General features: G+C 42.7%; 1 protein-coding gene across 1 annotated transcript in view; it reads left to right on the top strand.

Moving 5' to 3' along the window:
* Window positions 1–13,420, top strand: part of Gpc3 (glypican 3) — a 355,431-nt gene that overhangs the window by 193,574 nt on the left and 148,437 nt on the right. Inside the window, exon 3 of the mRNA XM_075958125.1 lies at window positions 2,793–3,487. Within this exon, the coding sequence (XP_075814240.1) occupies window positions 2,793–3,487 (695 nt within the window). The remainder of the gene's footprint in view (window positions 1–2,792; window positions 3,488–13,420) is intronic.

Here is a 13,420-nt window from a genome sequence, read left to right as displayed (position 1 = left end):
GTGATTTGGTCTGCTGTCCTGTGATACAGAAGCAAGGGAACTGAGCAAACTCCAGAGATGTGCCCTGTTCGTTTTGAGCTGTAGACGCTGCTGGAGAAAGTACATTCGAGCGTGATGTTCACTATGGTCTCCAGCCCTTTCCCCCTGCTGTATGTGTTGTTGTTGTTTCTCTAGACGAGTTCATGATCTTTTGTAATTTCCTCTTTCTATTGATCCAGCAGTGAGTGCTAGCCACAGAACTTTCAAAAAGGAATGTTATTGGCAGGAGGATCTGTGGGCTTTTCCTGTCATGTATCCTGTGTGTTAGAGAATGAGAACACCACAATCCAGGTAAAATTCTCTTCACAGAGAATTCCTAGAGCAGCCCGGATGATTGAGACCTGCAGGGGTAACCCAGCTGTGAAGCAGTCTTTTCCCTTCTCTTACTTCATGCTGCCCCAAGGCCAAGGTGAAAGTGCTGCTCTGCTTTATTGGTCTTCGGCTTTCAATTTCTTCTGGTACATTTTCATTCAGAGATGAGAAAGCCGATGCGAAAATGATGACTTGAAAAAAGGGCTTAACTTTGTAGAAAGAGAATGTGTATAGACTGCAAGTTTGAGGGCAGCTGGGGTGTAACTGCCCCTTAGAGACACTGGTCGGAACTGACTCCTTCTCCTGTGCCACTGTGTGACCTTGGGGAAATATGGCCATTCTACTGAGACTCAGTTTCATCATCTGTTAAATCCGGGTTGATAGTACCAAATTCAGCCGGTTCTTGTAAAATGTAGCTGTCATGATACTCTTGGACATGGCTTGGAATTTTTGCACTATAAAGACTCCTAAGCATTTCTTTTTGAAATAGGGTCGCACTGTGTAACTCTGGCTGAATCTGGAATTCCCCGTGTAGATCACACTGGCCTTGAACTTCTCCTGCCTCTGCTTGCCAGATGTTGGAATTCTATGAGTGAGCCTCTGTGCCTGGCCACTTGTGAATATTTCTGAGACAAGGGTGGTATATCATTAATCTCCATCTAGCAGACATATTCATAGCACCTAGCACAGCCTAATAAATAATATATGCCTACCTAAAGTAAAAATGAATACATAATTTAAAATATCAGACTTTCTGATGGTTTTAAAGGATTGAGTGACTGGCCCTTCACACTGGACTAGATGATCACATAGCTTCATTCAAGATTTAGATTCAAGGATGGAGCAGAAAGTAACGAGTGGAACTAAGAAGGTTGTTGTAAGATAACGTGTCTAAGAATCACTTGATGTTCCAAACGAAAGAAAACAAACAAGTGAGCGTGTAGTGATTGACGGAAAGGGAAAATTTGTTCTGGGTCACAGAGTTACAAAATGGAAGGAATCAACAAACACTGGTACCTCCCAGTGGTGCAAAAGTCTCCCACAGACCAATTGCCAGTCCACATGTTCTCCAAACCTTTGGTAGTTGGCTACGTTCTCATTTCTCATTTATTTTTGGTCTCTAGTGGGCTTGAAAGCGCTTTTGAATTCCACTGGCACCACTCCAGCATGGCTGGGTATGAGACGAGCCCCAAGGAGGAGCCTGGGGAGCGAGTTCTATCTTGTGAGGGATCTAGGACAGATGGCAGTTGTTCAGCCTAGAGCTCCCTTCTGCCACAGATGACTGAAGTGTGGGCCTAATTGATCCCAAGGAATACGGTCTCTCTAGCCATCTGAAGGTAGTAATCATTTGATTTTTCAAGGCTCATGAACTGGCATCGTTTAGAGCACACCTGTCATGGACCTTAGCATCTTAGAAGGAGCGGAAAGGACCAATGTTAAATATGAGGAAACTTGGCTATGTTTTTCTTTTTAAACTCTTTTATTTCTTTTTTAAAAAACATCTTGGATGTTTTTTCCCCTTTTCACATATATATATGGTACTCTGGTTATTTGGAATAATTTGCATCTAGAATATTTTGGCTTTGGGAAAATGGGATGGCACAACATTACTACTTTCTCTCTCAAAGCAGTGACACTAATTGGGCTCTTGCCAAGGGCCTGAAGCAGCAGATGTAATCTTGAATTCGTGGTCTCTGTAGACCGAATGGGGCTTCCAAGCCATGTGGAAGCTGAACTTACGGAGGAAGCTTAGCAGTTATCCTCTCAGATGTTCAACTTTTAGTTATTGTCACTACCAAATGTATAGATAAGTGCATGGGTTGTTTTTCCCACCCAGATACCTGTTCAGTGGATAAATACCTTTTCCAGGTCTAGTAGTCTGTCCGATAACTCCCTTTAAAGTTATCTGGGGAAAGTCTCACCAAAATGATTGAATTTGGGTTATCTTTTGTTTTTAGCTAATAACTTGCCTCTCCTCTGGGTTTGAACAGGCTCAAATTGTTACGAGTTTATACAGTATATAATCTATTGTCAAATATTTATCTCTTTCTGAAAATGAAATGTCCTTAAATGCAATTTCTTTTTAACTGAATGAATCAATGAGAGAAAGAGAAATAACTTCTCATTTAGCCAATTTTTAATCAATATTGTCATGAAAGACTGAAATGTTAACTGAATCCTGGCTGTTGTCATTTGAAATACAATTTGTGTGTTTAAGAATTTATGTGCACATCAAACTTTGGACTTCACATGCAGAAAGGGAAATTGATTTATGGGAGCAAACAATTGCAGGACTATAGTTAATGCCAGCTATGAATGCGAGTCAATTATTTAAAGCAAATGGACCTTAATGACCAAAGCAACAGAAACATCAAATTCATTTATACCCTGGATTTCATGCTTTAATTTGTGGACATATCTTTTTTTCTCCTGTTTTACAGAGGCCTTTGAAATCGTTGTTCGTCATGCCAAGAACTACACCAACGCCATGTTCAAGAACAACTACCCCAGCCTGACTCCACAAGCTTTTGATTTTGTGGGTGAATTTTTCACTGATGTATCTCTCTACATTTTGGGTTCTGATATCAACGTGGATGATATGGTCAATGAATTGTTCGACAGCCTCTTTCCAGTCATCTACACCCAGATGATGAACCCAGGGCTGCCTGAGTCAGTATTGGACATCAACGAGTGCCTCCGAGGAGCAAGGCGTGACCTGAAAGTATTCGGCAGTTTCCCCAAGCTTATTATGACCCAGGTTTCCAAGTCACTGCAAGTCACCAGAATCTTCCTTCAAGCCCTGAATCTCGGCATTGAAGTCATCAACACCACCGATCACCTCAAGTTCAGTAAGGACTGTGGGCGCATGCTCACCAGAATGTGGTACTGCTCTTACTGCCAGGGACTGATGATGGTGAAGCCTTGTGGCGGTTACTGCAACGTGGTCATGCAAGGCTGTATGGCAGGTGTGGTGGAGATCGACAAGTACTGGAGAGAATACATTCTGTCTCTTGAGGAACTCGTGAACGGCATGTACAGAATCTACGACATGGAGAACGTGCTGCTTGGACTCTTTTCCACGATCCATGATTCCATCCAGTATGTGCAGAAGAATGGAGGCAAGCTGACCACCACTGTAAGTATTGGTCTTCCATTTTCTAAGGGGCTGTCCTTCATTATGGTGGGTGGGCTGACCGCCCCAGCAGCAGATACTGATAGAACAATAGAGAAAAAATCATCGAGCAAGTGAGGATGGCACATGGGCTGAAGGAACTCACAGGGATAAGCTGCACGTTAAAACTACAGGGCACACAGTCACTATACCAGGCTCTACACAGTCACAATACCAGGCTCTGAATTCTAACAACACACATTTCTTTGCTGTAGAGTATTGGAAACTAATTTTATCTTTATGAGTCTTATTTTTTTTTTAACTCAAGTAAAGAGAATAGCATGCATGTAGACACTTAGCATCCGTGTGGTAGATAGTAAATCTTAAGTAAATGTTAGCTGTTATTTTTGTTATCAGGATACTTATGTTAATATTCTGATATTCCTTTCTCCTATAAGCAAGGAAAGTAGATCGTAGTGAAATTGCATGTTGCACACCCAGTTACATAGTTAGTGGAGGATGCATGATGATTCAGAACCTGGAATTTTGGTTCAGTTGCTGTCACCTTTTATTCTGATTCTGTTCTGTGGTCTTCACGTGTATCACATTACCATTCTGAAGAGCGAATTTAAGAGACTCAACTAGTGCCTACTAACTAAACCCAAACAAAGACATAAGAAAAACAGAACATTCGTGTTCCCCTACATTCACATTTGCAGCCTTAATTATGCCAGTCTAAGACTTCAGGGATCTGTGGTGGGAGAACAGTTCTGCAAGGGAGGTAGCAGCTTGCCTGACTTCTAGGAGAGTCTGTCATAGAACCAGAAGAGAAAGCCACTTCTGATGTAGAGGAGAACATACAGCCACGAGCTTCCAGCTCTATCACTTTAAGACAATGACTGATCCCTAACTGCTCCCAGCTTCTGAGGAGGATGTGACAGAACAGTAAAATACTCTACCATTATTGAGCTCCTGCTACATGTCGGGTGCTCTGTTGGCCAGAGTGCATCATAATCTATTTGAGTCATCCATGCAATGGGTCTCAATATTGCACACAGGAGGGCTAAAGCTTAGAGAGTTTAAGTACTTCCCAAGATCTCCAAGCTTTCTTGGTGGAAGGAGCTGGGATTCAAACCCAGGTTTGGCTGGCCTTGCTGACTCCTACTCTTAGCTTCTCCCAACTGTATTGCTGTGTACTCTGAGCCATTGCTTATCCAGAATGTAGAGGGCAGCATGGGCTAGTTATAGTTAGCCTTGTCTTTAAACTCTGGAAATACAAAGTGATAGAGGTAATTGGTTTCTTTGGTGAATTAAACTAGGGAGGGGGACAGAAATGATACAACCCTCGGCGTGGCTACTTATGGAGCTGCTCTAATTGCCCCATTCACAAGTGCTGGCCATTTAAAACCCATTTGCTGAGAAAATATTTTATAGTAAAATGAACAGAAATGCCCTATGTAACGATGGTGTTCTTCGATGGCTAATTATTCCCTTGACTGCTTTATAATTCGAGGCCAGATTCTGGGGCCTTATGCAAAAGTCAATTGCACAGAACTAGAAAAATGAAAAGTGAGGGCTTTCATATGTTCATTCGCCAGCATTGACTGAGTGCCCACTGTATGCCCAAAACCAACCAAGGAATTTCATATATTCTTTCGCCAACACTGACCGAGTGTGCACTGTGTGTTCAACACCAACCAAGAGCTTTCCTATATTCGTTCGCCAACAATGACTGAGTGCCCGCTGTGTGTCCAACACCAACCAACGGGCATTGGAGTGTGAGAATGTCTACAGTAAGAGGAAAATAAGAAGACTACTTTAAGGGCAAGATATTATGAGTATTTAAAGGGAATCTATGCAATTTGTTTGATGATAGCATAATGGATCTAGAAAGCCAGTTTCCTCCCCCCAGTGCTCTTAAACACAAAAACAATGAAGTAGGGGTGTGTAGAAGTACCACATACCAGTACTCAGGGGACTGAGACACGAGGATCAGGAGTTTGAGAGTATTTAATCTAAGACCCTGTATCCAAAAACAAGCAAAAAAAAAGAGAAAAACAAAACAAAGCAAAAAAGAAACAGTTAAGGAAGAAAACTAAGTACACTCTTTTGATGTGGTCTGGACGTGCAGGTTGGGTATGTGACCACTGAACATCTGCTTTATGCAGGGACCTTTGTCAGGTGGCAGGCGTTTCTAAGTTCCCAGGACTTCTGAAGTCTTGACATGTCACAGTTGCACTGGTAGGTAGATGGACCCGCAAGAGAATCCATTCCACCATAGTGAACATTGTACTGGGAAGCGAATGCCGGAAAGACTGAGAAATGAGCCAGTCTAATCCCATTCATTTGAAAATGAAGAAATAAAGGCTCGGGAGGCATACCCAAAGTTATTTCGCTAATAAAAGAGCCAGAAGCAGAATCCAAGGTATTCTCCTGTTGTAATCTAATATTCTTTCTGCCATATTACTTTGTCCCCAGCAGACCCCATCGAGACTTTCACTCTAAAAGCACCATTAGGATTTTGCAAAGACATACTGAATTGAAATTGCATGGCTATTTCAGGCTTTCATGCCTACTACATTTTAGGTATGTGTACATGGAAGCGTGTGCTCATGCACATACCTACCACACAGTAGGGGGAGGACATTTTGTGTCATTATCATTCAGGAGGAAAGGCCCGAGCTGTCAAGAGGTGCTCAGTGATGCAGTCCCTTTCTGTTTTGGCCATTAAGGGCCTGATTGCTCCCAGCTCCCGTCTAGTTTATGAGAGCGTGAAGTCGGCCATCCCCTGGGAATGGCTGAACTAAGCCAGAAAGCATATGCATATACTCATGGCTGTTATATGATCACTAAGACTAAGTCATCTGTATCACCTGGTGGGGGTTAGGGGATCTCTGGTTGGGTGTGTTCCAGGCCACACGCTATATAGGCTCCAAGCAGGCAGGGCTATTTATTAAGGGGAAGAGAACTCGAGGCTCCACAGACTGAAGCTGACAGACGCGCAGAATCCCTCAAAGCAAATGTTAAGTATTAACAAGATTCTTTTGATAAAATGGGAACACACCAGAGCTGAACTTTTCTTAGGTTCAGTTGTGCCAAGAGCCCTCTCAAATTATGCCACTACTGAGTTGTGGGGCAGAGCAGCTTCCTTGACTAGCTGTGTACATCTGGGGATGAAGTGTCCACACAGGAATGCTGTCCTGAAAATGGTTTTGTCTTCTACATGGGTGTGACACTCTTACACTTTCATAAATAAGAAGTGTTGGTGCCTTAGTTTCTCTAAGGGTGGTTTTCAGTTCTGTAGACTACCAGGTGAGTGCGTGTGAGCAAATATTGGGGGTCTTATTTCTGGCAGCACCCTTGAATGTAGTAGATGTTCAGTTCTCAAACTTGACTCATTATCCTAGTCAATGGGAGAACTTGTTTAACATATTCCTGGAGTCCAAACGCAGAGAATCTGATAACACAAACTTTAGAGAGGCTAAAGAACTTATCATTTAAATAGAGTCCTAGTTTATCCTGATGTTCCCGTAGGAACATCTGGCTACCTCTCTTGAAAGTGAATAGCTCAGAAACCGCAGGCTGTTTTTGACAGAGCTAGAATGAGACTGCATCTCTATGTGGGTGTTAAATGAATTATTAGGTTTAGAAACTGCAAGCATGCTGGGCAGTGGTGGCATGCCTTTAATCCCAGCGCGCAGGAGGCAGAGGCAACCAGACATCTGTGAGTTTGAGGCCAGCCTTGTCTATCGAGTGACTTACAGGACAGGCTCCAAAGCTACAAAGAGAAACTCTGTCTCAAAAAACAAACAAAAAAAACCCCAAACAAACAAACAAAATAAACTGCAAGTACTCACTAAGCCCCAGTCCAAACCGCTAGGTGCCCAGTGGATAGTGACTTTTTCTTACACTTTTTAAAGTTTTGTTCTTATTATTTCAAATAATGTATAGGTGTGTTTTGGGTGCATATGCACATGTGCATGTGAGTGCATGTACCCTTGGAAGCCAGAAGTATGGGATCCCCGGAGCTGGAACTAGGTGGTTATGAAACAGCTGCCTGATAAGGGTGCTGGGAACAGAACGAAGGTCCTCTGGAAGATCAGCATGTGCTCTTAACCTCTGAGCCATTTCTCCAACCTATTTATACATTTTTAGTATTGCTCCAACCTATTTATACATTTTTAGTATTGGGGAACAAACCCAAAGGATCACGTGTGCCAGGAAAGTGTCCCTATCACTGAGCTATAACCCCAACGTGTTTACACTTAATTTTGATCGATCAAAGCAATCTCAGTATAATGATTGAATACAAATGTCTAAAGGATATCTGTGTGCTTATATAGAAGGATGAGGGAGGAGAAACTGTGGGAGGGAAATAACTATACTGAAAACTCCAAAAAAAAGGTGTTAATAAGAACACTGATCTCCGATTTGGAAGCAAGGATACATATCTTGCCCCCGAGCAAGTATTGAGCCTTTGATAGTGGTTAGGTGGAAATCTCACTGTAAAAATGGATCAGCACATTATTGAATTCCATATTTTATATCTTATAGCAAGTATAGATAAGTACAGTTTATAATATACTTTCAGCACTGCTGATTACCATGGCTGTTTTTCCAATACAGAGGATAGAGCTCAGGTTTATGTTCATGTTAGGTAACCACGCTACCAGTGAGCTACATTCCCAGCCCCAATAGGGCATCTTTTAAAAGTTCCATTGTTTTCATCTCGAAATCACCTAGTCATTACCATATACCTACATGCAGATCGCATGTATTTCATATATAATTCATTCATTTGTTAGATGTGGGTGTTTATCTCTCTCCCAGAAGAGTTTTCAAAACCTTTTTGTAGGCGATCTCATTGACTGTCTTTCCTCCCCAAAGTAACTGCTCATATACTCTTTTTTGTTGTTGTTGTTCGTTTTGAAATTGTAATTTAATTACATTTCTCCCCTCCCTTTCCTCTCTCCGAACCCTGCCACATGCACCTCCCTGCTCTCCTCCACATTCGTACTCTGACCCTCCTGTCTGGCTGTTGGTACCTTCCTTTTTCCAGCTGTGCTCATGTACTTTCTTTATTGGTTCTCCTTAGCATCCCCCAGTGTTGGCGCTTCTGTTCCACAGTTCCCCAACCCTGACTTCTGATGTTTCCTTGGAAGTTATGCAAAATGACACCAGCTTCTCTCCGCCCTATTTCTCCCTTCCCTCCCTCATTGTTACTCCCTTTAGCCCTTCCTGAAGGAGATTCTGGAAAGGTCTATTGAACATTTCATCTTGGAAGCACTGTAGGGGACACAGCACATCATAAAGGGGAGGGAAGAGCAAAAGACCATTCTTTTGCTCCCTTCGGGGGTCACTCAGCCAGCAGGTCACAGAACTCAGGTTCAGAGCTGGGTCTGTCTGACTCCAAAGCTTGTGCTCATTACCATGACTTTATATTGCTCTCTCAAACACTTCCGTTCTCTATTCACTAGAATCTTCATTCCCCAAATGCAACCTAAATAGGCTTTTTATTATATTACTTAATATCCTGTATTACTCCCCACTGTTTTTCCAGCTGCACAATCAGTTTTTGAATTTATTCTCTCTCCTTGGAGACTCTGGCTCTACTATTTCCCAATGAAGAAATAAAAGACAGTTTTTTTTTTCATATTCCTAACACTTAAAGGCACAGGCTACTTTCTAAGACACTATGTGTGTAGGCGCCACCTAAAGTCTATATGAGTGCTGCCAATAGGTGCTACCTAGAAGTCTATGTGAGCATTGCAAATGGTGGGAAATCTGTTCATTTCCAGTTGCAGTTTTGAGTCTCCACCCATTGGGACCACAGATAGTTGTTTGATTGGTTCTGGTTTGGCTTAGTTTCTGCAGAGATGGAACCTGGGCCCTTGTCTATGCTACGCGCATGCTCTAACACAGAGCTACACCTCCAACCAGATAGTTTTCAGTGTATCTGCTATTTATTCCAAATAGCAAACCCCATTCAGATCTCTCCATTAGAATTTCCTTAGGTAGTAACGTTGCTTACTGAGAGCCTGACATACGCCAGTGTCCAGGTACGCCCATTTCTTTGGCTAGACTGTTTGGAGAGGTGATGAAGTCGGTATTTATTCATGTGTGGTGGGAAGCTTTGAGGCAGACTCTGCTGGTGGTCCGCAATAATAATGCGCTCTATCAAATTCGTGCATTTTCGCGTCTGCATGAGTGACTGGAACTCATCAGAATTTCCAAGATTAGCCTTACCTTTCTTCGCTCCTTTTGAAGGCCGAGGTCGTTTCTCAATGTCAAATTGTCAGGGGTTTTCTCCTCGTGCTATCACTGCACTTTCATTTTTAGTCTCAGATAGAGATACCTCCTCTGAATTCATAGAAGCTGTTTTCAGCTCCAGAGGGAGTCAGAAGTGATAAATCCAGCAAATATCTCCGTACTTTGTTTGCGTATGCAGGCCAGCATCTGGAACTTTAGTAAGCAATATTATTCAAATGGGGTCCATTTCTGAAATGACACAAAATTTGCATTTTTCATCCTTTTTTTTACCATTTACAATAAAAATATCTTTAGTTAGTTCCGTTGGAGAAAGTGGTGGTTTTGTCTTTTGTTCTGCTTTGGGGCTAGGTTTCACTCATAGCACGGGCTGGCGTTGAACTTATGGTCCTATTGCCTCAGCCTACAAAAGGCAGTTTTTAAAAATATACGACCCAATTATTATTAAAAGGTTACAAAGGAAGGATTGACACCATTAAGTGTTAAGTTCACATCAAGTTTCCAAAACTGACTATATGAAGGAAACTTTTGAATGTTTCATCCCAATGTTACCTGAGTGTTAGAGGTCACTTTAGGGAATCAAGTGGGCTCTGTACACATCTAGCAGTTTGCCTTTCCCTAGGCAAGGGGCAGCATTATGCCTGGTTGCTCATGTGCCCTAACTAGCAGTCGTTTCTAAACCTCTTTTCTATGCTCAGTGAGCTGATATGATGAGAATATGCCCTCAGGAACCGTAAAATCTGCGAGTTTGCCTCAGTTGCGAGCTAACAAGTCAGCATACTGCCGTTTGCGGATGCTACTTAAAGACATGAATTAGAGATGAGGAACTTTTAACCTCCCGCAGCAATGGCCGTAGCCAGGGTGTCGCCACTTGTGTCACACAGGTCCCCTAGCCTCAGTTCCCACGGGCTGACTGGCTCCTGCACTTGCAGTGAGCGTTTTCAGCTAAGGGAACTCAATTTCAGCTTTAGCCTTACAAGAATAAAAACCCGACGAAGCGATGATCTGTTGATCTAAGGCCAGATTCCCAGCATCACAACTGGATAACGTATTTCTCAGCACCGGCACTACTCATTTCTCTGAATGAAGGCACTCTAGCCTCCAGGGTGGTATAGACACTACATAAAGATACTTGAAAGAAATAGTTTGCAACAAACTGTAGTCAGGGCTTCCATTTGTAAGACACATAGAAGCACAAGTTATTTATAAAGGATCGTCTTACAAGTGGCTACCTTTGGATAGGGACAAGACCCTCACAAACTCTCAATGCCATTGGAGGATCTAGCCAAGGAATTACAAGACAGAACAGTTGGTTGCGCTTTGACCAGCCTACAGGTTGGAGTATAGCAGAAAGTACACGCCAAGCCCCCAAACAGTGACAGTGATGGTAATGTCAGCCATTCAGAGAAGACAGAAAGCCTATCAAAGGATCACTTGCCATTGCTGTCTCATTAGCGGTAAACCTGCATTGCTTCGGTCTTCCAGCTAGTCTTCCATGCCTCTCTCTTTTGATCTCTACACAGCTCTTTTCCTTTCCTGCTCTTGGAAGCTACAGAGCTATATGCTTTCTATTGCTCCATGAGCTGCCTGGGAAAGTTGTCTCTCTTACTTCACTGAAAAGGTGGCAGATGTGATAACCACAGGGTAGTGAGCAGACACTTAGCCCTGTCTGCTGGTAGTGACAGGGAGAGCTGACTTGTTCCCAAAGGATATTCACGAAGGTTAGATAATTCAGGGCACTTTGCCCACGAGGGCAGAAGTTCAGAAAGATATCCCCATGACCTGTTATTTTAAGGACCCATGTGCTCCCGGGGTGACAGTGAGTGAATACAAAATGCCTATTTCTAATGTTGGCTGCTCGGGGAGCCAGAACATGGTGAAAGCAGCCTTCATTTTATGAAGGCAGAATAGCCTCTGGGTATTTATTCATTACAAAAGCAGAAAGGCCTCAGAATCCGCGGTGCCCTTCCTCTGCCGTGCCTTTTCCTCTGCCTGGAATGAAGGTAACCACTGAGCCATCTCTCCAGCCCCCTCTCTTGGCAATCATAGTGCCAGTCACTTACTAATGATACCCCACCCCCTGGCTTGTCTCATTGACCTCTTTAGCCTATGCATTTCACGATCCTGCTCAGGTATGCAGGCTGAAGTTCTTTCTAACTTCGCTTGCTCTTCCAAAAGTCAAGCCTTGTGCTCCCACCCTCAAAATTGAAAAGAACAATTTAGGGCATCATAGAAGCAGCTTTTATCTTTTTTTAATTTTTTTAATTTATTTATTATGTATACAATATTCTGTGTGTATGCCTGAAGGCCAGAAGAGGGCACCGGACCTCATTACAGATGGTTGTGAGCCACCATGTGGTTGCTGGGAATTGAACTCAGGACCTTTGGAAGAGCAGGCAATGCTCTTAACCTCTGAGCCATCTCTCCAGCCCCTAGAAGCAGCTTTTAAACAGGTGCAATGGTGAAAGAGTAATTTCCTTTAGGGAGTGAGCTATTGCAATTGTTGCTTCAGTAAAGTCACAAAAGGCCAACAGAAGGCGAGTCTGCCGCCCAGTGTGTTGCAGCCTTTACAGGATCAAGTGCAAGCCTTATCATTCTTGGCAGCCAAACCTGGCTGAATGCCAAGCTCCATGTGCTGCACTGGGCCTCCCAGTTTGCTGTCCCTTTCCTTGTTGTGTGTGTGCGTGGGGGGGGGGGTGTTAACAGGGCAAAACAAGTGACTTTTGTTTTTATGATAGCACAGATTTCAACATATCCTTTCAAAAATGTCCCTTTGGGATGTGCATAACCCACAAGGCTGTTTTCTTGCTTCCTCTGGGCTCTGGAGTGGGGGAAGGGAAGAGCCAATGCTGCCCCCTTATTACCCAATTCAAATCCTTTCTGAAGAATATTCAGAAAGCGAATTAAGTTTGCCTATTCATTCCACTCAGAATGCCTGAAACAGATAAAGTAGGAAACAGAGTCATTATATTTGGGTGCTGTCTATTATCATTTACGGACTCAGAGTCTATCTAAGCCTTTCTGCTTTTTGCAGATAATTAATTTTGTTCCTAAATGCAGGAAAGAATGATTGTAATCAGTATGTTTGTACTTTCAACCACAAATAGAGCCCATCAAAGATGTGTAGTACAAATAAACCCCATAAAGTATGCAGCCCTAGCACTGCTTGAAGTTATTGTGCTGCCTTTTCTTCTCAAAAGGAAATATGCATATATATGTGTATGATTCTGAAAGTTCTTCTTGCTATTCTTTCATACTTAATAGATGGGTCCCTCTTTTTTCAACTCAAGCCTGTGCTATGAATTATACTTATAATCAAATCCCATGTAGCAGAGCTGAAGGAGACTTGGATTTGGTACGGAAATCAACTTGTCAACAAACACACATTTCTCAGTTCTAGATGTAAATTTCTCCTATTATTGTCACAGGAAATTATGAACGCTCAGATCTAAGAGGTTCAAACCCACAAATGTATTTCAGAGGAGGTTGCTTTGAGCTCTCTGGGAGCTTATAGTCACACTTCTTGCCCCATACTATAGCCAACCCCTACCTAAGCCCATGCCTTCTCGCTCTCTTTCAGATTAATTAGAGAGTTTCCTGTATCTCTTTCATTCAGGCCCTGGACTGTATGTAAAGTGATGGTGTTTCATCATAGTTCAAGCATCACGAAGAACCTATTTCTGCTTCTGC

This window comes from Microtus pennsylvanicus, chromosome X (assembly GCF_037038515.1).
Source record: "Microtus pennsylvanicus isolate mMicPen1 chromosome X, mMicPen1.hap1, whole genome shotgun sequence".
NCBI classification, from domain to species: domain Eukaryota; kingdom Metazoa; phylum Chordata; class Mammalia; order Rodentia; family Cricetidae; genus Microtus; species Microtus pennsylvanicus.
The sequence above is the reverse complement of the archived record's forward strand: the minus strand, read 5'-3'. Positions and strand labels throughout refer to the sequence as shown.